Raw genomic sequence first — 23,563 nt, 5'->3', positions numbered from 1 at the left:
GTCTCAATCCACCACTTCCACATCTGCGGTGAAAGGTGTCAGAGCTAGAGAGATGTTTGTCAGACCATGAGACATCCCATCTGCGGTGAAAGGTGTCAGAGCTAGAGAGATGTTTGTCAGACCATGAGACATCCCAAAAATCTGTTTTCCTGAAAACTTCTGTAGTGTCAGAACATTTTAGCCTACAGAGTATTATGACCACTCTATGGAAAGGGGAGACTCTCACAATACGTTTTGCTCCATGACCCTCACAAGTGTCACAGGACTCATCTATAGGTAACCGGTACCGGGTTAAAATCATGAATGGAAGAATGAAGGTACTTTTGTGCCCAGAAAAGGGGCAAATTATGTGTAAAATAAATATATATATATATATATATATATATGTATATATATATATACAGTGCCTTGCGAAAGTATTCGGCCCCCTTGAACTTTGCGACCTTTTGCCACATTTCAGGCTTCAAAACATAAAGATATAAAACTGTATTTTTTTGTGAGGAATCAACAACAAGTGGGACACAATCATGAAGTGGAACGACATTTATTGGATATTTCAAACTTTTTTAACAAATCAAAAACTGAAAAATTGGGCGTGCAAAATTATTCAGCCCCCTTAAGTTAATACTTTGTAGCGCCACCTTTTGCTGCGATTACAGCTGTAAGTCGCTTGGGGTATGTCTCTATCAGTTTTGCACATCGAGAGACTGACATTTTTTCCCATTCCTCCTTGCAAAACAGCTCGAGCTCAGTGAGGTTGGATGGAGAGCATTTGTGAACAGCAGTTTTCAGTTCTTTCAACAGATTCTCGATTGGATTCAGGTCTGGACTTTGACTTGGCCATTCTAACACCTGGATATGTTTATTTTTGAACCATTCCATTGTAGATTTTGCTTTATGTTTTGGATCATTGTCTTGTTGGAAGACAAATCTCCGTCCCAGTCTCAGGTCTTTTGCAGACTCCATCAGGTTTTCTTCCAGAATGGTCCTGTATTTGGCTCCATCCATCTTCCCATCAATTTTAACCATCTTCCCTGTCCCTGCTGAAAAAAAGCAGGCCCAAACCATGATGCTGCCACCACCATGTTTGACAGTGGGGATGGTGTGTTCAGCTGTGTTGCTTTTACGCCAAACATAACGTTTTGCATTGTTGCCAAAAAGTTCAATTTTGGTTTCATCTGACCAGAGCACCTTTTTCCACATGTTTGGTGTGTCTCCCAGGTGGCTTGTGGCAAACTTTAAACAACACTTTTTATGGATATCTTTAAGAAATGGCTTTCTTCTTGCCACTCTTCCATAAAGGCCAGATTTGTGCAATATACGACTGATTGTTGTCCTATGGACAGAGTCTCCCACCTCAGCTGTAGATCTCTGCAGTTCATCCAGAGTGATCATGGGCCTCTTGGCTGCATCTCTGATCAGTCTTCTCCTTGTATAAGCTGAAAGTTTAGAGGGACGGCCAGGTCTTGGTAGATTTGCAGTGGTCTGATACTCCTTCCATTTCAATATTATCGCTTGCACAGTGCTCCTTGGGATGTTTAAAGCTTGGGAAACCTTTTTGTATCGAAATCCGGGTTTAAACTTCTTCACAACAGTATCTCGGACCTGCCTGGTGTGTTCCTTGTTCTTCATGATGCTCTCTGCGCTTTTAACGGACCTCTGAGACTATCACAGTGCAGGTGCATTTATACGGAGACTTGATTACACACAGGTGGATTGTATTTATCCTCATTAGTCATTTAGGTCAACATTGGATCATTCAGAGATCCTCACTGAACTTCTGGAGAGAGTTTGCTGCACTGAAAGTAAAGGGGCTGAATAATTTTGCAAGCCCAATTTTTCAGTTTTTGATTTGTTAAAAAAGTTTGAAATATCCAATAAATGTTGTTCCACTTCATGATTGTGTCCCACTTGTTGTTGATTCTTCACAAAAAAATACAGTTTTATATCTTTATGTTTGAAGCCTGAAATGTGGCAAAAGGTCGCAAAGTACAAGGGGGCCGAATACTTTCGCAAGGCACTGTATATATATGCACACACTACCGTTCAACAGTTTGGGGTCACTAAGAAATGTCCTTGTTTTTGTTCATTAAAATAACATCAAATTGATCAGAAATGCAGTGTAGACATTGTTAATGTTGTAAATGACCATTGTTGCTGGAAACGGCTGATTTTCTTGGAATATCTGCATAGGCGTACTGAGGCCCATTATCAGCAACCATCACTCCTGTGTTCCAATGGCACGTTGTGTTAGCTAATCCAAGTTTATCATTTTAAAATGCTAATTGATCATTAGAAAACCCTTTTGCCACAAGTACATTAGAGTGTCTAGTTTGATAAACAGACACCTCACAAGTCCTCAACTGGCAGCGTCATTAAATAGTACCCGCAAAACACCAGTCTCAACATCAACAGTGAAGAGTGTCAGAGGAAAAATGGCAAGATTATGTTATAATACTTTTATTACATCAAATGGTTGTTTTATTCAACATAACAGAGTATTTTGTTAACTATTGTGTGTGTGTTCTACTGAGGATGGGCCTCTGGGAGATAACACTGACAGGAGATTTACGATGTCTTTTGGGTGATAAAACCTAAAGAACATTCCAGAGCATGAGTTAATGTTTCTGTTCTATACCATACCAGGGAGAGATGGTTCCAGTTTGGAGTCGGAGGGCCAGATACTGGTCATTTCATAGTAAAGAAATGAACCACCACATTTGGCGACGAGGATGTGATGTGAGTCTTCACTTGGTGACCGCTCCTGACGACATAGGGAAATCGTGCACGAGGGATCCCTCAAACGTGGGATCTCAGGGAGACCACTGCATCATTGATGGTACCCAAGAGCACAGTGGCCTCCATCATTCTTCAATGGAAAAAGTTTGGAACCACCAACACGCTTTCTAGAGCTGGCAGCCCGGCCAAAATGAGCAATCGGGGGAGAAGAGCCTTAGTCAGGGAGAACCCGATGGTCACTCTATAAGAGCTCCAGAGTTCATCTGTGGACATGGGAGAAACTCCCAGAAGGGCAACCATCTCTGCAGCACTCCACCGATCAGGCCTTTATGGTAGAGTGGCCAGACTGAAGCCACTCTTCAGTAAAAGGCACATGACAGCCAGCTTCTAGTTCGCCAAAAGGCACCTAAAGGACTCTCAGACCATAAGAAACAAGGTTCTCTGGTCTGATGAAACCAAGGTTGAACTCTTTGGTCTCAATGCCAAGTGTCACATCTGGAGGAAACCAGGCACCATCCCTACGGTGAAACATGGTGGTGACAGCATCATGCTGTGGGGATGTTTTTCAGCAGCAGGGACTGGGAGACTAGTCAGGATCGAGGGAAAGATTAACGGAGCAAAGTACAGAGAGATCCTTGATGAAAACCTTCTCCAGTGCGCTCAGGACCTCAGACTGGGGGTGAAGGTTCACCTTCCAACAGGACAACGACACTAAGCACACAGCCAAGACAACGCAGGATTGGTTTCGGGGTAAGTAGCTGAATGTCCCTGAGTGGCCCAGCCAAAGCCCGGATTTGAACCCGATCGAACATCTCTGGAGAGACCTGAAAATAGCTGTGCAGCTACGCTCCCCATCCAACCTGACAGAGAGGATCTGCAGAGAATAATGGAAGAAACTCCTCAAATACAGGTGTGCCAAGCTTGTAGCGTCATACCCAAGAAGACTCGAGGCTGTAATCGCTGCCAAGGTACTTCAACAAAGTACTGAGTAAAGGGTCTGAATACTTATGTAAATGTGATATTTAATTATTTAATTTATTTAAGCCTGTTTTTGCTTTGTCATTATGGAATATTGTGTGTAGATTGATGAGGGATCAAAAACAGTTTAATCCATTTTAGAATAAGGCTGTAACGTAACAAAATGTGGAAAAGTCAAGGGGTACGAATACTTTACAAATGCATTGTATGTATTATATGTAGAATGTGCAGTATTAATGGCAGATGAAGTCATACAATGGTTATTGAAACAATATGATGACTGTGTTTTAGGGTCATCAGAGCATACAGGAAAAGATTCTCTGAAAATGATGAAAAATTTGCTATATCATCACATGAGGAATACAACATTTTCCAGAAGGCCAAGGAAGATATGCTGGGTGGTTTAATAAACCTGAAGGCTTGACACATTCAGGGTCAGATAGCATATGATAACAAAATGTGTAGTATATCAGGAAATTTGCTTTAAAACTGCAACATTTTCTCCCAGCCTCATGGCAAAATGTGTAGAATTGCAGGAAATTTGCTTTAAAACGACAACATTTTCTCTTAGCCTCATGACAACGTGTAAAATAGCATTATAAAACTACACATTTTTCTCTCTGCACCACGGCAAAATGTGTTGAAATGCAGTAAGTTAGCTGATACAAGCCCTGGACACATTATACAGTATAGTTAGAATAATATTGTAAATTCAATTTATTGGACATGATTGGACATCCTCAAACTGTACACATTCATGCATGAAAAAAGCACAGTCGATTGAAGGACTGAATTTGAAGGACTTGAATTGGTCACTGAAAAAGAAACGTAGTCGTTGGAGGATAGGGTGGCAGGCTTTGGCTCAGGCATTTACATTATTGTTACCTGAAAATGTCACAATGTATCATTGTCATTAAGACCGTTAAAATGTTAACAGTTAACTCACAACAGCACATTGACTCTTAGAGGAAAATATGGCCTCTGCTGTGAGCTGGTGGCAAATTCAAGCACACAGCCAAAAGTAAGCATGGCCATCACATTCTACCATACATTCCAATATGCACTGAGTGTACAAAACATTAAGGACACCTGCTCTTTTCATGACATTGACTGAGCAGATGAATCCAGGTGAAAGCTTTGATCTTTTATTGATGCCACTTGGTAAATCCACTTCAATCAGTATAGATGAAGGGGAGGAGACAGGTTAAAGAAGGATTTTTAAGCCTTGAGACAATTCAGATATGGATTGTGTATGTGTGCCATTCAGAGGGTGAATGGGCCATTGAATGTGCCTTTGAACAAGGTATGGTACAGTAGTTGGCTTGTGTCAAGAACTGCAACACTGCTGGGTTTTTCAAGCTCAACAGTTTACCGTGTGTATCAAGAATGATCCACCACCCAAAATACATCCAGCCATGATTACAAAACTGTGGGGAGTGGGGTTGTGACTCAATATTAGGAAGGTGTCCTTAATGTTTTGTACACTCAGTGTAAGTATTCCTTTGTGATGTGCTACTACTGGTTTGTGGTGTTGGGTTTGATGTGTGGTTTTTATGTGCATGTACCTGACACCAGGAAGTTCCCACAGGAAAAAACGTTCTACATGCTACATGTCCAGCTACAGTAATTATATCTCTCTGTTACTGTCTACATTTGGCTAATATTATTTTTCATCTTGTGTTTCAGAGTGGGCAGTTAGACTATGACTACAGCCCAAACTTCCACCCCACATTTCAGGTGTTTTTAGACTGCCTGTCGGGTGTAGAGAACATCAGACTGAGTCTTTTAGACAGAGGAAGAAACGACCAAAGAGTGTGGGAGTGTCTAATTCCAACAGGTTAGATCAAATGCCAGTTTGTTATGAACCTGTACACCTCTCACCACCTACCTATTTAAACTGTATACAAAACACTGTACACCCCTCACCCCCTACTTATTTAAACTGTATACAACACACTGTACACCCCTCACCCCCTACTTATTTAAACTGTATACAACACACTGTACACCCCTCACCCCCTACGTATTTAAACTGTATACAACACACTGTACACCCCTCACCCCCTACTTATTTAAACTGTATTAAACACACTGTACACCCCTCACCCCTACTTATTTAAACTGTATACAACACACTGTACACCCCTCACCCCCTACTTATTTAAACTGTATTAAACACACTGTACACCCCTCACCCCCTACTTATTTCAACTGTATACAACACACTGTACACCCCTCACCCCCTTCTTATTTAAACTGTATACAACACACTGTACACCCCTCACCCCCTTCTTATTTAAACTGTATACAACACACTGTACACCCCTCACCCCCTACTTATTTAAACTGTATTCAACACACTGTACACCCCTCACCCCCTACTTATTTAAACTGTATACAACACACTGTACACCCCTCACCGCCTACTTATTTAAACTGTATACAACACACTGTACACCCCTCACCCCCTACTTATTTAAACTGTATTCAACACACTATACACCCCTCACCCCCTACTTATTTAAACTGTATACAACACACTGTACACCCCTCACCCCCTACTTATTTAAACTGTATTCAACACACTATACACCCCTCACCCCCTACTTATTTAAACTGTATACAACACACTGTACACCCCTCACCGCCTACTTATTTAAACTGTATACAACACACTGTACACCCCTCACCCCCTACTTATTTAAACTGTATTAAACACACTGTACACCCCTCACCCCCTACTTATTTAAACTGTATACAACACACTGTACACCCCTCACCCCCTTCTTATTTAAACTGTATACAACACACTGTACACCCCTCACCCCCTACTTATTTAAACTGTATACAACATACTGTACACCCCTCACCCACTACTTATTTAAACTGTATACAACATACTGTACACCCCTCACCCCCTACTTATTTAAACTGTATACAGCACACTGTACACCCCTCAACCCCTACTTATTTATACTGTATACAACACACTGTACACCCCTCACCCCCTACTTATTTTAACGGTATACAACACACTGTACACCCCTCACCCCCTACTTATTTTAACGGTATACAACACACTGTACACCCCTCACCCCCTACTTATTTAAACTGTATACAACACACTGTACACCCCTCACCCCCTACTTATTTAAACTGTATACAGCACACTGTACACCCCTCACCCCCTACTTATTTAAACTGTATACAACACACTGTACACCCCTCACCCCCTACTTATTTAAACTGTATACAACACACTGTACACCCCTCAACCCCTACTCATTTATACTGTATACAGCACACTGTACACCCCTCACCCCCTACTTATTTAAACTGTATTCAACACACTGTACACCCCTCACCCCCTACTTATTTAAACTGTATACAGCACACTGTACACCCCTCAACCCCTACTTATTTAAACTGTATACAGCACACTGTACACCCCTCACCCCCTACTTATTTAAACTGTATACAACACACTATACACCCCTCACCCCCTACTTATTTAAACTGTATACAACACACTGTACACCCCTCAACCCCTACTCATTTATACTGTATACAGCACACTGTACACCCCTCACCCCCTACTTATTTAAACTGTATACAACACACTGTACACCCCTCACCCCCTACTTATTTAAACTGTATACAACACACTGTACAACCCTCACCCCCTACTTATTTAAACTGTATACAACACACTGTACACCCCTCACCCCCTACTTATTTAAACTGTATACAGCACACTGTACACCCCTCACCCCCTACTTATTTAAACTGTATACAGCACACTGTACACCCCTCACCCCCTACTTATTTAAACTGTATTCAACACACTGTACACCCCTCACCCCCTACTTATTTAAACTGTATTCAACACACTGTACACCCCTCACCCCCTACTTATTTAAACTGTATACAACACACTGTACACCCCTCACCCCCTACTTATTTAAACTGTATACAACACACTGTACACCCCTCACCCCCTACACATTTCAACTGTATTCAACACACAGGTTAAAATAAATGTGATTTGATTTTCTTCTCCACAACTTCAGATTTTGAACCACCTCAAGTCAGTCCGATCAACCCTCATCCTGGTAGGGTTTTGTTTCTCATTGTCTATGGCTACATGTCTGATGTGGAATGTGTTTGAGTCTTGTCTTGCACAAAATCATGTACATCATCAAGTGATCAGTCTTGTTAAGAGAGACACATTCAGGTCATTAAATATGTTTTGTTGTATTTAGTGGCTTGTTTTGTAGAACACATTTGTTCTTATGGGTTTTAGTTAATTATGGCTCTAATAAATAACCATTTTCTGACATGAATCTCAGGTGCTGAGGCTGTACTGAAGCAGCTCTCGGAGCAAGCGTTTGTGGATAAGCATATGGCTGATCTCATTCAGAGGGTCAAGATGGTGCTGCATGTAGCAGATGACCTGCTTGTGGAGGAGATGATACCAGATGAATTTTACTCAAGACTCCTTATGGCTGGGACCAGTCAGGAACAAATGAGACTAATGTCGGATGCTTTACAAGCAGGAGGAACAAGAGTGAAATCTGCCTTCTACAAAGCTCTCCTTAACCATGAACCTCGTCTTGTCCAGGACCTGGGTAAGATCGAACTCCTCTGATTCCCTGTAGCTCAGTTGGTAGAACATGGTGCTCGCAATGCCAGGATAATGGGTTCACTTCCCATGACCACCCATATGTAAAAATATATGCAGAAATATATATAGTCCCTTTGGATAAAAGCATCTGATGAATGTCATATCATTTATTATTATTGCTCTCCCACTATGAGTAGCTGAAACATGGAGGGACATTAGTACGGCCCCTGTAACTTGCAAAGTTTCCCAAAACAACCATCATATTTCAAATAGACGGCCCTCACTTAGGGCTTGTACAGACATGAACTATTCGTCTGTCCATCAGATATTCAACTCATTTCATTGTGTTATCGATATTGCAGCATTGTGTGCATGGCATTCCCCCCATTATTTTGTTGCATAAATAATCACTGCCCTCTTACAGACATCATACAGTATATTTAAAGATCAGTTTCCAGATAATTCCTGCTATAATATTGTAAGGTATTTTTGCAGAGTCCAGTGCAGTTTTGTGGACAGAGCGTGTATTCATATGTGTGTATTCAGTGTGTATTCTCATAGTGTGTATTCTCATAGTGTGTATTCTCATAGTGTGTATTCTCATAGTGTGTATTCTTATGTATTTTGATGGGAAGTATGTACATTTACAGTAACATTTCTAATCCCATTCTTCTACCAATGGCAGCAGCAGCTTCCCACTGATGAATGTGATGACCTGGGTTGGTCCTCGACCGCTGGACAAAGGGCAGCAAGTGGTCCCTCTTCCAGAGCAGGATGTCAGAATACTACAGTCACTATAATCCCAATCTGCATCGGAGTGTTGGGAGATAAGACTGACAGCAAGTCTATGATGATTTAAAGTTAAAGATGTTATGGTCTTGTGTTTGTGCTAACATTCCACTACTTGACACTTCTTGTCATGCCAAACAGTCTGGCATGACAAAATCAATCAAAATCTAATCAAAATGTATTCATCACGCGCACAGAATATACTGTGTGTAAATTAATGAGTGTGGGTGTGCGTGCGTCTGTGTGGGTGGGAATGTGTGGAGTGCTGTGTGTAGACAGCCAGTGATTGCAGGTAGACAGTCATTGATAAGCTGTTCAGCAGTTTTAATGCTTCAGAGCTCAACCCCAGTGATGAACGGTGCAGACTTCACCACCACCCAGTCTTGTGGTGGAGGGCGGTTCAGCTGCCGTACCAGGCGGTGATACAGCCAGTCAGTATGCAGCTCAATGGTACATCTGTAGAAACTGGTGGCAAGTCTTTTCAGCCACCTGAGGAAGAACAGGCACTGGCGTGCCTTCTTGATAAATGCACCAAGGAGTGGCAAGGAGTGGAATGTGACCACAAACACACCAGATTCCTTCAGGCTAGTAGTGTGTCCTAGTGTTTACAGTAATTTGTAACAATGTTAATTTTTAAATGTCTTTTGTCTTTGTAATTACATTCTTTCTCTGTAATTGGGTGGTGCATTTCCTCATTTCTCTCATTTACTTCTATTAATGTAGTGATTATAAATTACTATTTTAATGTTGAAATGTTGACATTTAACACCATTCAGTTTGTACAAATGTGTTGAACCAGAAGGGTGCAGAGTCATGTTATTAATAGTCAGATTGTATGTTTCTGACGGGCTACTCTGTTCTCTGGTGGTACTGTATTCCACACAGGTCCAGCCACCACAGAGATAGAAGGAAAATACTTATCATAGAGGGCCAACTTTAACCTTGTGATGGTCCAGTTGTTGCTGTTTACCACAGTTTCCATTCTATTTCTCTGAAATGTTGCCTTACTCTACATATGGAATAGCAAGCCTCTATGGAAACGGTGTAGTCAGAACAATAAATGCAGTTTTGAGTGTTGTCATATATTTTCTGTTTCATTAATTGGTCTGAATTTTCATATCTTATCAAAAGTCCTTTATTACACAGATGTTTACTAAGTTTTTTCTGCTTTTGAATGGAGGCATATTATTTGAGCTACTACAGTTTGTTAATAAGGTGTACGTCTCTGAGGAGCACGTCTCTGAGGAGCACGTCTCTGTCATGGAGCACGTCTCTGTCATGGAGCACGTCTCTGTCATGGAGCACGTCTCTGTCATGGAGCACGTCTCTGTCATGGAGCACGCCTCTGTCATGGAGCACGCCTCTGTCATGGAGCACGCCTCTGTCATGGAGCACGCCTCTGTCATGGAGCACGTCTCTGTCATGGAGCACGTCTCTGTCATGGAGCACGTCTCCAGTGAAAAATACATTTATACATTAAGACCTGGGACCATGCCTCAGGACTACCTGGCCTAATGACTCCTTGCTGTCCCTAGTCCACCTGGTCATGCTGCTGCTCCAGTTTCAACTGTTCTGCCTGCACCTATGGAACCCTGACCTGTTCACCGGACATGCTACCTTGTCCCGGACCTGATATTTACTCCGGAGGTGCTGACCTGTTGCACCTTCTACAACGACTGTGATTATTATTATTTGACCCTGCTGGTCATCTATCAACGTTTTACCATCTTGGCCATGACTGTTATGATCTCCACCCGGCACAGCCAGAAGAGGACATAAGTGAACTTGAGGAGGTTCTTAAAATCTATCATATCTGACAATTGTAAGTCACTCTGGATAAGATTGTCTGTTAAATTACTAAAATAGAAATGTAAATCTGATCTGGTTTATGGAACTTGATCTTTGTACGGTGACTTAATATCTTTCCTTTGAATGAGGAGATTACCCCTGGTCTGGTCAGTCAGATCAGTTCAGGGCAGGTGTATCATGTTGAACTGTCTTTTGAATGAGGAGATTACCCCAGGTCTGGTCAGTCAGATCAGTTCAGGGCAGGTCTATCATGTTGAACTGTCTTTTGAATGAGGAGATTACCCCAGGTCTGGTCAGTCAGATCAGTTCAGGGCAGGTCTATCATGTTGAACTGTCTTTTGAATTAGGAGATTACCCCAGGTCTGGTCAGTCAGATCAGTTCAGGGCAGGTCTATCATGTGTTCTATCAAACAAATATTATACATACATTCAATAGTATCTCATTTAGCCTGTATGTTTGCAATTCAAAGACATTGAGATGTGACATTCCACCCCAACACACAGCCTTTTCAAATCAAATCCCTGTTAAAAAAATGTATGATGGACTCTGACTTCATGGAAACATCAACCAATAGAACAGTTGGTGTTACAGGAAAACTATAAAGAGCAATATATTTACTGGAATGAGAGGTCTGAGTGTGAGAGAGGGAAAGAGAGAGAGGGGATAGGAGAGAGGGAAGGAGAGAGAGGGAAGGAGAGAGAGGGGATAGGAGAGAGGGAAAGAGAGAGGGAAGGAGAGAGGGAAGGAGAGAGGGAAAGAGAGAGAGGGGATAGGAGAGAGAGGGGATAGGAGAGAGGGAAAGAGAGAGGGAAGGAGAGAGGGGGGATAGGAGAGAGGGAAGGAGAGAGGGAAAGAGAGAGGGAAGGAGAGAGGGAAGAGAGAGGGAAGGAGAGAGGGAAGGAGAGAGAGGGAAGGAGAGAGGGAAAGAGAGAGAGGGGATAGAAGAGAGTGAAGGAGAGAGAGGGAAGGAGAGAGGGAAGGAGAGAGGGAAAGAGAGAGAGGGGATAGGAGAGAGGGAAGGAGAGAGGGAATGAGAGAGCGGGAAGGAGAGAGGGAAGGAGAGAAGGAAAGATAGAGAGGGGATAGGAGAGAGGGAAGGAGAGAGAGGGAAGGAGAGAGGGAAGGAGAGAGGGAAAGAGAGAGAGGGAAGGAGAGAGAGGGAATGAGAGAGCGGGAATGAGAGAGAGGGCAGGAGAGAGCAGGAAGGAGAGAGCAGGAAGGAGAGAGGGAAGAAGAGAGGGAAGGAGAGAGAGGAAATGAGAGAAGGGGAAGGAGAAAGGAACCGTGACATTGGTATAGTGAGAGCACATTCTACACTGTGGTATCAAATTAAACTTTAGTCTTGAATTTTTCTTTCACACAAGGTTCTATTGCTATGAAGTAGATAGACCAATAAGATGTTATTTGATTTATGAAGTAGGCCTACTTTCGTGCCAGCAGATCTTCTCATTATAATCTGTCTAGACTTGTTCAGCGACATCCATGTTTCTTCTGTTCTGTTCTTTTCATAGGAAGTACATCCACCCATTTCATAACTAGTAGTCCTACCTTCACTCATCCATAAGATACAGTATCTATCCATCACAAGTTGATACTAAGATGCGCTGTAGCCTAGAACAATTTGAAACAAATAAACCCAACCAAATAATGTTGAATTCAGTTGTGACAGAGAACTAGCCTAAACTGGTGCTCCCCACACAGTAGGTGCTCTATTATTCCAACATGATTGTAAAAACAGTGTTTTGGTCTACTGTATTTTGCTTTGACAGAGTTTAAAGGTGAGGTGTGACTGATTAGTACATACATTAGGATATGACTCTTTACTTTCACCCTTCACCTTGATTCTTTGTTATTATATTTCTTACAGTAGGAACTGTATGTTTGCAACTGTTGTTTCCATTTCACAAGAATGGAAACAAGCCCTGCACTAAAACTCTTGATCCAAAGGTGCTCTTTAAAAGATATTGTTGAGTCATGAAAAGTTTGTTCTTACATTGTGTGTGTAAAAACTACTTTCACTTCTCCATCCTCCTAACTTCACGTCCAGTGTTTTGTTTCTGGTCTATCTTCTCTTGATTTTCAACGTTTGACACTGTCTATTTATCTGTGGACTTAATCCTTCTGAAAACTAAAAAACTTACATTTGAGAACGTGGCTTATAAAGTTTCTTCACAAATGTCCACATCTGCCTGTCATTACGTCTTAGTAACCATGTATTTAGAATATATACACTAATTACATATGAACATGGATGTAGATTAGATACACTAATTACATTTGATCATGGATGTAGAATAGATACACTAATTACATATGATCATGGATGTAGATTAGATACACTAATTACATATGATCATGGATGTAGAATATATACACTAATTACATACATGATCATGGATGTAGATTAGATACACTAATTACATATGATCATGGATGTAGATTAGATACACTAATTACATATGATCATGGATGTAGAATAGATACACTAATTACATATGATCATGTACTTAGATTAGATACACTAATTACATATGATCATGTACTTAGAATAGATACACTAATTACATATGATCATGTACTTAGATTAGATACACTAATTACATATGATTGTGTACTTAGATTAGATACACTAATTACATATGATCATGTACTTAAAATAGATACACTAATTACATATGATCATGGATGTAGATTAGATACACTAATTACATATGATCATGGATGTAGAATAGATACACTAATTACATATGATCATGAATGTAGATTAGCAAATATATATTTGTTATTTTTGACTACTGTCATTTTCTTTTGCTATGCAAGTAGAAAACTACAAAATAACTTGGAAATTTGGCAACACTTGTTATTCTTAGATTTAACAACACTCAATAAAAGATGCCAGCCAGAAAGCTATTTTATTAAAAAATCAGTAAAAGAAAGATGAATTATGCCACTAAAACCATTAGCTTGAAACATTAAACATTTTTCATGAACATGTTACAGCCAAAGCATTATTTAGTTGAATGAAGCAAAAGTTATTGTGTGACAGGATTTTTCATGAGTTGAATTTGTTTTAAGCACTATTGCGCAATCATGGTAATATACTGAGCAAGATAATTCTATTTTATAGAGGGGAAATTGGGGTTAAGAATGGCTACCACACTGAGGTGTTTTTTGTACCTCGCATAATTTTGCATGCAAATGAATATGAAAACCAGTCACAACAGCAGCTTGGCATTTATTGAGATGACTCATGTACTGAAGGCAGCTCTGCAGAGTGGTCACTATCTGACACAGCCACAAAGTCATACAATCTGATTTGAAACCTAACCGTAACCCTACCCTTAGCCACACTGCTAACCCTAGTGCTTAACCTTAACCTTAAAATAAGACCAAAAAGCTCATTTTCATTTTCATAAATTTTTACAATTATCATCAATCTTGACTTTGCATTTGGTCCTTCTAGCAGAAACCGCTCAGTCATGCCTCCATGGCAAAACTCATGCCAATGAATGTAAACCTGCATCACAACATGACAAAGAACAGCCACACCTACAGTATACCCATACTGCTGTACTTCTTTCAACACCACATAGTCTTGTTTTTCAGTGTGTTTTCTTGCTAGAGGGCCGTGTCAGTAGCACAGAATATATATTTGCTGAACATTGCCTTTATGTGGTAAGTATCAGCATGTTTTTGTTTAAACTTTTCAAACATTTCACGATCAACTCTCAGTAGATCAGTGTGGGCTCATTTAAAGGAAAGACATAACTTTGCAATCATTTCAATTTCCTCATGCAATAGGTTTTTGAAAGAAACTGCTTAGAAGTGCTTGAAATTGCTTAGGACTGCTTTCAGAGTAAGGAAAAAAATCAGTAATTTTGAAGAGATTTGCAACTTTATGAGAGAATATGAATATAATTGTGTTTTATATAAGTAGCAAAATTTATGAAATCTTTGATTAGGGTTAAGCTTGGGATAGATTTATTCAGATTTTGATTAATATCTTAAGGTGATAATGAAATGCTAAAATTCCTACAAATGAGAAGATTTTGTAATGTAAGAGATTTGCAACTTTGGGTGCATTTGTAAATTCACTCTAGAGTGTCAGAATGCACTCAGAGTGTGCTCTGGGCGTTTGTAAATTCACTCTAGAGTGTCAGAATGCACTCAGAGTGTGCTCTGGGCGTTTGTAAATTCACTCTAGAGTGTCAGAATGCACTCAGATTGTGCTCTGGGCGTTTGTAAATTCACTCTAGAGTGTCAGAATGCACTCAGAGTGTGCTCTGGGCGTTTGTAAATTCACTCTAGAGTGTCAGAATGCACTCAGAGTGTGCTCTGGGCGTTTGTAAATTCACTCTAGAGTGTCAGAATGCACTCAGAGTGTGCTCTGGGCGTTTGTAAATTCACTCTAGAGTGTCAGAATGCACTCAGAGTGTGCTCTGGGCGTTTGTAAATTCACTCTAGAGTGTCAGAATGCACTCAGAGTGTGCTCTGGGCGTTTGTAAATTCACTCTAGAGTGTCAGAATGCACTCAGAGTGTGCTCTGGGCGTTTGTAAATTCACTCTAGAGTGTCAGAATGCACTCAGAGTGTGCTCTGGGCGTTTGTAAATTCACTCTAGAGTGTCAGAATGCACTCAGAGTGTGCTCTGGGCGTTTGTAAATTCACTCTAGAGTGTCAGAATGCACTCAGAGTGTGCTCTGGGCGTTTGTAAATTCACTCTAGAGTGTCAGAATGCACTCAGAGTGTGCTCTGGGCGTTTGTAAATTCACTCTAGAGTGTCAGAATGCACTCAGAGTGTGCTCTGGGCGTTTGTAAATTCACTCTAGAGTGTCAGAATGCACTCAGAGTGTGCTCTGGGCGTTTGTAAATTCACTCTAGAGTGTCAGAATGCACTCAGAGTGTGCTCTGGGCGTTTGTAAATTCACTCTAGAGTGTCAGAATGCACTCAGAGTGTGCTCTGGGCGTTTGTAAATTCACTCTAGAGTGTCAGAATGCACTCAGAGTGTGCTCTGGGCGTTTGTAAATTCACTCTAGAGTGTCAGAATGCACTCAGAGTGTGCTCTGGGCGTTTGTAAATTCACTCTAGAGTGTCAGAATGCACTCAGAGTGTGCTCTGGGCGTTTGTAAATTCACTCTAGAGTGTCAGAATGCACTCAGAGTGTGCTCTGGGCGTTTGTAAATTCACTCTAGAGTGTCAGAATGCACTCAGAGTGTGCTCGGGGCGTTTGTAAATTCACTCTAGAGTGTCAGAATGCACTCAGAGTGTGCTCTGGGCGTTTGTAAATTCACTCTAGAGTGTCAGAATGCACTCAGAGTGTGCTCTGGGCGTTTGTAAATTCACTCTAGAGTGTCAGAATGCACTCAGAGTGTGCTCTGGGCGTTTGTAAATTCACTCTAGAGTGTCAGAATGCACTCAGAGTGTGCTCTGGGCGTTTGTAAATTCACTCTAGAGTGTCAGAATGCACTCAGAGTGTGCTCTGGGCGTTTGTAAATTCACTCTAGAGTGTCAGAATGCACTCAGAGTGTGCTCTGGGCGTTTGTAAATTCACTCTAGAGTGTCAGAATGCACTCAGAGTGTGCTCTGGGCGTTTGTAAATTCACTCTAGAGTGTCAGAATGCACTCAGAGTGTGCTCTGGGCGTTTGTAAATTCACTCTAGAGTGTCAGAATGCACTCAGAGTGTGCTCTGGGCGTTTGTAAATTCACTCTAGAGTGTCAGAATGCACTCAGAGTGTGCTCTGGGCGTTTGTAAATTCACTCTAGAGTGTCAGAATGCACTCAGAGTGTGCTCTGGGCGTTTGTAAATTCACTCTAGAGTGTCAGAATGCACTCAGAGTGTGCTCTGGGCGTTTGTAAATTCACTCTAGAGTGTCAGAATGCACTCAGAGTGTGCTCTGGGCGTTTGTAAATTCACTCTAGAGTGTCAGAATGCACTCAGAGTGTGCTCTGGGCGTTTGTAAATTCACTCTAGAGTGTCAGAATGCACTCAGAGTGTGCTCTGGGCGTTTGTAAATTCACTCTAGAGTGTCAGAATGCACTCAGAGTGTGCTCTGGGCGTTTGTAAATTCACTCTAGAGTGTCAGAATGCACTCAGAGTGTGCTCTGGGCGTTTGTAAATTCACTCTAGAGTGTCAGAATGCACTCAGAGTGTGCTCTGGGCGTTTGTAAATTCACTCTAGAGTGTCAGAATGCACTCAGAGTGTGCTCTGGGCGTTTGTAAATTCACTCTAGAGTGTCAGAATGCACTCAGAGTGTGCTCTGGGCGTTTGTAAATTCACTCTAGAGTGTCAGAATGCACTCAGAGTGTGCTCTGGGCGTTTGTACATTTAGAACGTTGTCAGATTGGAGTAGCGTTGGAACTTTGAGTCTTGGAATAGGGTTGATCCGAGCATTCTGACCTCACAATGGCAGTCAAGCACACAAGCTAACTGGCTAAAGTTGGCTAGCTTGTTAGCTACTTACAGACATACAGTAAATAAGAGAAAAACTCTAAACCTCTTACTCACCCTTGGTAGAGCCCTGGTAGAGCTGCTTGTGTGTTGTCATGTTATCAAGAGGGTTCATGACTGTAACTGTGTTACTGGCAAACATTGGATTCAATGTTTTATACAGATGTTTACTTACACCTGCCAGAACAACCGAGTTTAGGGCGTTTTGTAAATTCCTCAATTATTCTGCGCTCTGAAATTGGACAAGACTGCCAAGGTTAATTTACGAACGCACCCTTTATGTAATGTGAATATATATAAAACATTATAATTCAAAGTGGCAGCATTAATTAAGTTAACTTGAATTTAGCTTGGGTAATATCAGGTAAAATTATAATTCAATGTTAAAGTTATTGCAAATGAGATATGGAAAAGTAATGAATGTTTTACAGACCGTTCTACTATAGAAGCAACTTCCACTCTACTGGTGTGTTGGTTAAACATACAATGGTGTTTTTTTTATGGCCAAATCACATTTATCTCCTTGGAAGATATGAAACAAACAGACAATCATAATTTCAGTAAAAATATAAAATTCCTAGTTTATTCTACCAAACCAACTGTTTAAGAGGTTTTACAAAATGTTATATTTTACCCCAAAATTCCATGACCTGGATGCAGTTCAATGCATGATTAATATAATTCACCAATACATTTCTTGGTAGTCCAACAAATACTGCATTCAGGTTGTAAATCACAGCTGGCCTGGTGCATTGTTTACTGCCTCCACCCATTAGGAATAATCACTGTTTCAGTTTCAATGACTCAATACTTAGGACAAAAACAGACAAATGTAACTAAGGCTGGTAATGTGTTAGCTACAGTAGCTAACTTTCTAGCTGCTGGGAGGATGTCATGTCATTGGGTGTGGGAAACTTTTACCCCCCTTTTCAGTGGCCTCAGCTATAGTTGCATGTGTCATTTGTTTAGCTAGGAAGAAATGTGAATCACTTTGCTTGCTAGCTATGGTGAACTTGAACGACTGTTATCCACAGTTAGCATATATCTTAGTTGTCAATCAAATGTATTTGGGATTGATCAAATTGGCGAGCAGGCAGGCAAGTTCCCATTCAGTTGTCAAAATGTGGGTTGGGACAATCATTGGCAGGCAAGCTGCAGAAGGAAGATCAGGCAATTTTGATGGCCAACTACAAGCTGAAAAAGTTTGAGGGTTTATCTACTGTTCCCTTGTTAGATATTTGCTTATCTCACTCTGGCTAGCATTAGTTGATGATCTTGTTATTGTTGCTGATGTGCATAGGCAACTGAGGGAGAGAGAGCCTAACTTTTCATGGTTGTTTGATCAATAGGATTGTAAAGTTCCCAAAACTAATAGAACTCCCATAGTATTTGCAGAAATCCATTCAGGTGTATTTTGTGGCTTGTGGCCAATGCTTTCTAATTATCTACAGTTGCACTGTTGCTATTGCATGTAAACACACAGTCCAGTTCAAAGTTCAGTGTCTATAAATTGTCAAAATGCACAGCTGCTTTCCCACTATTTTGCTATAGAATTTTTACAAATGTCTTACTCCACGTCATTCCCAAACATTCTATGAAAGTATGAAAATGTGAAAAGGACAATATCTAAGTGCTTGCTTGTCAGATAATGTTAAAAAAAAGTGTGATGTTCTTCTTGGGGTGTATATGAACATATTTTAGAGGTTTCATGTTGCTAAAACGCTCCCAGTTCCACTTAAAAAAAACAATTCCATATTTGAACTTAGCAGTGCTCTCCAACCAAAGCATGGGTTGCTGTCATACCTTGTCCATAATAAACTGCTTACATGGTAAGGAAACCAATATGTGATTTAGTAATTTGGGTGAACTATACTTTTAACATTGAGGGAACAGCACCATCCGGGAACAGTACCATCTAGTGGTTAGAACCTGGTAATATCATGATGTATGATAAGACATAAACCTAACAACTTCAATGACTAACTTCTCTGAACAGCGGGAAAAAACATCACAACATTTTCTGAGAATACGTAGACAGTGGTTCCCAGGAAATGATTCTCCCGAGGGAGATGATTCTTGTGTATCTCTAGCTGAGACCTTCTGGGCAGAGATATGTGGTGTGGTGTGCCCTTTGCAGGTTGGCCCAAGACCCCTAGAGTTAGCAAGCGCAATAATATTAGCTGGCTAGTTAATTGATTTCGTAACACTGAATTTGTATTTGTCCTGTGAATTGTTATTTGTCCAAATACTTATGACTTCTTCAAATGGGGGGACTAGATACATCTTCTATTAGTTTTTAAAGGGGAAGTTCAGTATTTTAAAACTTAAGTTGAGGTGTTTCCTCACACTGAAAGTAGTCTATGGTTCTGGAAAACAATTGTAATTTAGCAAAAAATCATTGGTAGTTATAAAACCAACTGAAATCAACTCGATATTTGGTTTGACGTGACTTAAAGATGATTTGGCCATAGAAAAAGAGCATGTTTCCTCAATTCACCAGTAGAGTGGAGGTTGCTTCTATCGTACAACAGTTTTGTAATGTCTGTAAAACATGTATCACTTCCTTATCTCATTTGCAATAACTTTAGCATTGAATTATCACCGTTCAAATAGTAATCAAAATCTGAATCAAATTCTACCTAGGCTAAACCCTAATTCAAGCTAACTTAATTCATGCCTCCACGTTGAAACAAAAAAAAATATGTTCATACTCACATTACATTAAGGTTGAACAATATCAGGATGGGACATAAACCTGACAAAATTAATTACACATTTCTCTGGATATTGGAAAAAAAACACATCACCAAATTCACTGACAATACTGTACATTACATAGGATGAATAAACAATACTCAGAGTCACAGCTACACCATACAACTCACATGAGCCTCTCTGAGCCAATGAACATTACAGAATGGGCAGTTATGAAACTAAGTCATGTAGTAGTGCTTACATCCACTTGATGGCAGTGCAATAATACACACCATTGGAGGAGTTGAAACCAGCCATAAATGTTAGACTTACATATAAGACCTTTTTTTTAATCGATAATAAAAATGATGGTGACTAGGATTTTTGCCAGCTCAAGAGGTCATATTAACAACCCATCCTAGTTGTTGTATATTTATATTTCCCTCTTTCTAAGTTTCTAATGGAGATATTCATCTCTGTCAGTGGTGGAAAAATTACTCAATTGTCATAAAAGTAAAGATACCTTAATAGAAAATGACTCAAGTAAAAGTGAAAGACACCCATTAAAATATTACTTGAGTGAAAGTCTAAAAGTATTTGGTTTTAAATATACTTAAGTATCAAAAGGCAAAGTATAAACCATTTCAAATCCCTTACATTAAGCAAACCAGACGGCACAATTTTCTTGTTTTTCTTTATTGGCGGATAGCCAGGGGCACACTAACACTCAGACATAATCTACAAAGAAGCATGTGTGTTTAGTGAGTCCTTCAGATCAGAGGCAGCAGGGATGACCATGGATGTAATCCTGATAAGTGTGTGAATTGGACCGTTTTCCTGTCAAAATGTAATGAATACTTTTGGATGTCAGGGAAAAAGAGTAAAAAGTACATTATTTTCTTTGGAATGTAGTGTAGTAAAAGTAAAAAATGTAAATAATAAAGTACAGATACCCCCAAAAATTACTTAAGTAGTACTTTAAAGTATTTTTTACTTAAGTACTTTACACCACTGTTCTCTGTCACATGAAACCACATGCATCAGGTGCATCTTTTAGAGCAGTGTTTCCTGCTAATTGCATTTTGGCAAATGGTCAAAAATGATGTATTACATTATCTGCTTCATTACTGTAGCTGCTGCATGTTCAATAATATGAGATGATAGGCTTACTATTCTAATGTTTTTTTAACCTCTTAATGACAAATGTTGGGTCCTTGTACCATGCATAGTATTTTCAATGGCCACATAATTGTACTTTTTGGAATTCATTTAGTTAGTTAGTCGGCAGCAAAATTGACTGAAATTAGCATTCCTAATGAGAATTAAAAGACAAAACAATATGAAGATCAGAAGTAAAAGAGAAATGAAAAGTTTGTGTTGCAGAGGTAAATAATAAAAGACAAGGGTCTTGAAAGGCGCCTCAACCTTTCAAATAGTTATAGCAAAGTAAATATTAGAACATTGACATATATTTCAAAAGGAATATGTAGATAAGGAGTGAAAAGACCGATATACTTGCATTCAGAGAAACTTCACTCATCTGAGAACAAATAAGTCTCTGAAAAATGATTGCGGACATCCTACAATAACAAAATGGTTAGGAATCACAAGAACATGAGCACTTGATTTTCTCTTGAAAATGAAGCTTAAATACTGAATGGCTTGTGTTTTTGTTGTTTTAATAAATCATCATGTTTTTCTTTATAGTTCCACTTAAACCTTTTGGAATAAAGGGAATGTGATATCGCCTACCACAAATATCTAAATCATCTAAATTGTACCATTTTTCTCTCCCTTCATAGTAAAGTCTCATGGCATCATTTGATTTCGTCAGAGACAAATTAACTGAGTGGAACCTCAGTGACTTGATTCAGAGGTTTGAAGGTGAAGACATGTGTGATCTATTATTATACATTGTATAATACATTGTGTATTAATACAATTATTGATTGATTTGATTAAAATAATATATGTATTATTGTACATTGTATTACATTCAACTAAAGATTTCACCCCAATTGTAAACATGTATGTATATTTGTTAATTCGATACAGTGATTATTATTTTATGATATTGAGATGTCTAAAATGTACATTTCCTTCATTTCAGATGAAGAAATTGATGAAGAAAGTTTCCTCTTCCTTAAGGAGAAAGACTTCATCAACTTGATTCCAAAAATAGGACCAAGGTCTAGATTTAGAAAACAACACAAAGCATTTCTCAAGGTACTTTACAAACTAGGTGTACAATAACTACTGTGGCACAGATTATGATTATAGATCCATTGGAAGTCTTTTCAGTGATGTTCCTATCAGGGGATTAATTGCCAACGAACTGGTATGTTTTCCAGTCTCTGAAAGACTACAACTCGTGTGGGGAAGTGTCAATTATGTCAACCCCCCGCACCTCTCTAATTCAGAGGGGTTGGGTTAAATGCGGAAGACACATTTCAGTTGAATGCATTCAGTTGTACAACTGACTAGGTATCCCCCTTTCGTGCTCTGGGCATATCTTCCAGTTTTGAATAGCATAAGTGACTTTCCGTAACAGGTTAGGAGAATTAACGTGGCAGGTTAGGATAATTAACGTGGTAGGTTTGGAGAATTAACGTGGCAGGTTATGAGAATTAGCGTGGCAGGTTAGGAGAATTAACGTGGCAGGTTAGGATAATTAACGTGGTAGGTTTGGAGAATTAACTTGGCAGGTTAGGATAATTAGGTTTAGTTTAGGAAAAGGGTTTGCTAAAATGCTAAAATTGTCCCGACGCAACTTAAACATTTCTAGCTACAACAAAGCCCTGAGAACAGTCTAAAGTTTCCAGCGAATAATTATTTGTTATTTATTTATTTATTTCACCTTTATTTAACCAGGTAGGCTAGTTGAGAACAAGTTCTCATTTACAACTGCGACCTGGCCAAGATAAAGCAAAGCAGTGCGACATAAACAACAACACATAGTTACACATGTAAGTAACAAGCGTACAGTCAATAACACAATAGAAAAAAAAGAAAGTCTATATAGAGTGTGTGCAAATGGCATGAGGAGGTAAAGCAATAAATCGGCCATGGTAGCAAAGTAATTACAATTTAGCAGATTAACACTGGAGTGATAGATGAGCAAGTAGTAATACTGGTGTGCAAAAGAGCAAAAAAGTAAATAAAAACAATATGGGGATGAGGTAGGTAGATTGGGTGGCCTATTTACAGGTGGACTATGTACAGCTGCAGCGATCGGTTAGCTGCTCAAAGTTAGTGAGGGAAATGTAAGTCTCCAGCTTCAGCGATTTTTGCAATTCGTTCCAGTCACTGGCAGCTGAGAACTGGAAGGAAAGGTGGCCAAAGGAGGTGTTGGCTTTGGGGATGACCAGTGAGAAATACCTGCTGAAGCGGGTACGGGTGGGTGTTGTTATCGTGAGCTGAGATAAGGCAGACTGTTACGGAGCGTTACCTAGCATAGACTTATAGATGACCTGAAGCCA

General features: G+C 39.9%; 1 protein-coding gene and 1 long non-coding RNA gene across 9 annotated transcripts in view; both read left to right on the top strand.

Annotated features, from left to right (window-relative positions):
- Positions 1-5,407: 5,407 nt before the first annotated feature.
- Positions 5,408-11,685, top strand: LOC110538556 (uncharacterized). 2 transcript variants are annotated; one of them, XR_016486062.1, is made up of 4 exons: positions 5,408-5,554; positions 7,788-7,829; positions 8,067-8,345; positions 9,030-11,685. It is a non-coding gene; the product is annotated as an uncharacterized LOC110538556 (long non-coding RNA). The 2 variants fall into 2 exon arrangements; XR_016486061.1 differs by having other exon boundaries at positions 5,412-5,554; positions 9,027-11,679.
- A 2,779-nt stretch (positions 11,686-14,464) lies between these two features.
- The window catches only part of LOC110538558 (nuclear GTPase SLIP-GC), a 37,876-nt gene continuing 28,777 nt past the window's right edge, over positions 14,465-23,563 (top strand). For 3 of the 7 annotated variants that reach the window (XM_090197289.1, XM_090197283.1, XM_090197288.1), the window contains exons 1-3: positions 14,465-14,615; positions 21,887-21,968; positions 22,195-22,310. In XM_090197289.1, the coding sequence (XP_090053415.1) occupies positions 21,896-21,968; positions 22,195-22,310 (189 nt within the window). In that variant the 5' untranslated portion in view covers positions 14,465-14,615; positions 21,887-21,895. The remainder of the gene's footprint in view (positions 14,616-21,886; positions 21,969-22,194; positions 22,311-23,563) is intronic. The other 4 variants (XM_090197285.1, XM_090197286.1, XM_090197284.1 and 1 more) reach the window with 4 other exon arrangements.

Source organism: Oncorhynchus mykiss, chromosome 13 (assembly GCF_057628025.1).
Source record: "Oncorhynchus mykiss isolate SJ-2025 chromosome 13, ASM5762802v1, whole genome shotgun sequence".
NCBI lineage: Eukaryota > Metazoa > Chordata > Actinopteri > Salmoniformes > Salmonidae > Oncorhynchus > Oncorhynchus mykiss.
This window is presented reverse-complemented; position numbering and strand designations above follow the sequence as displayed.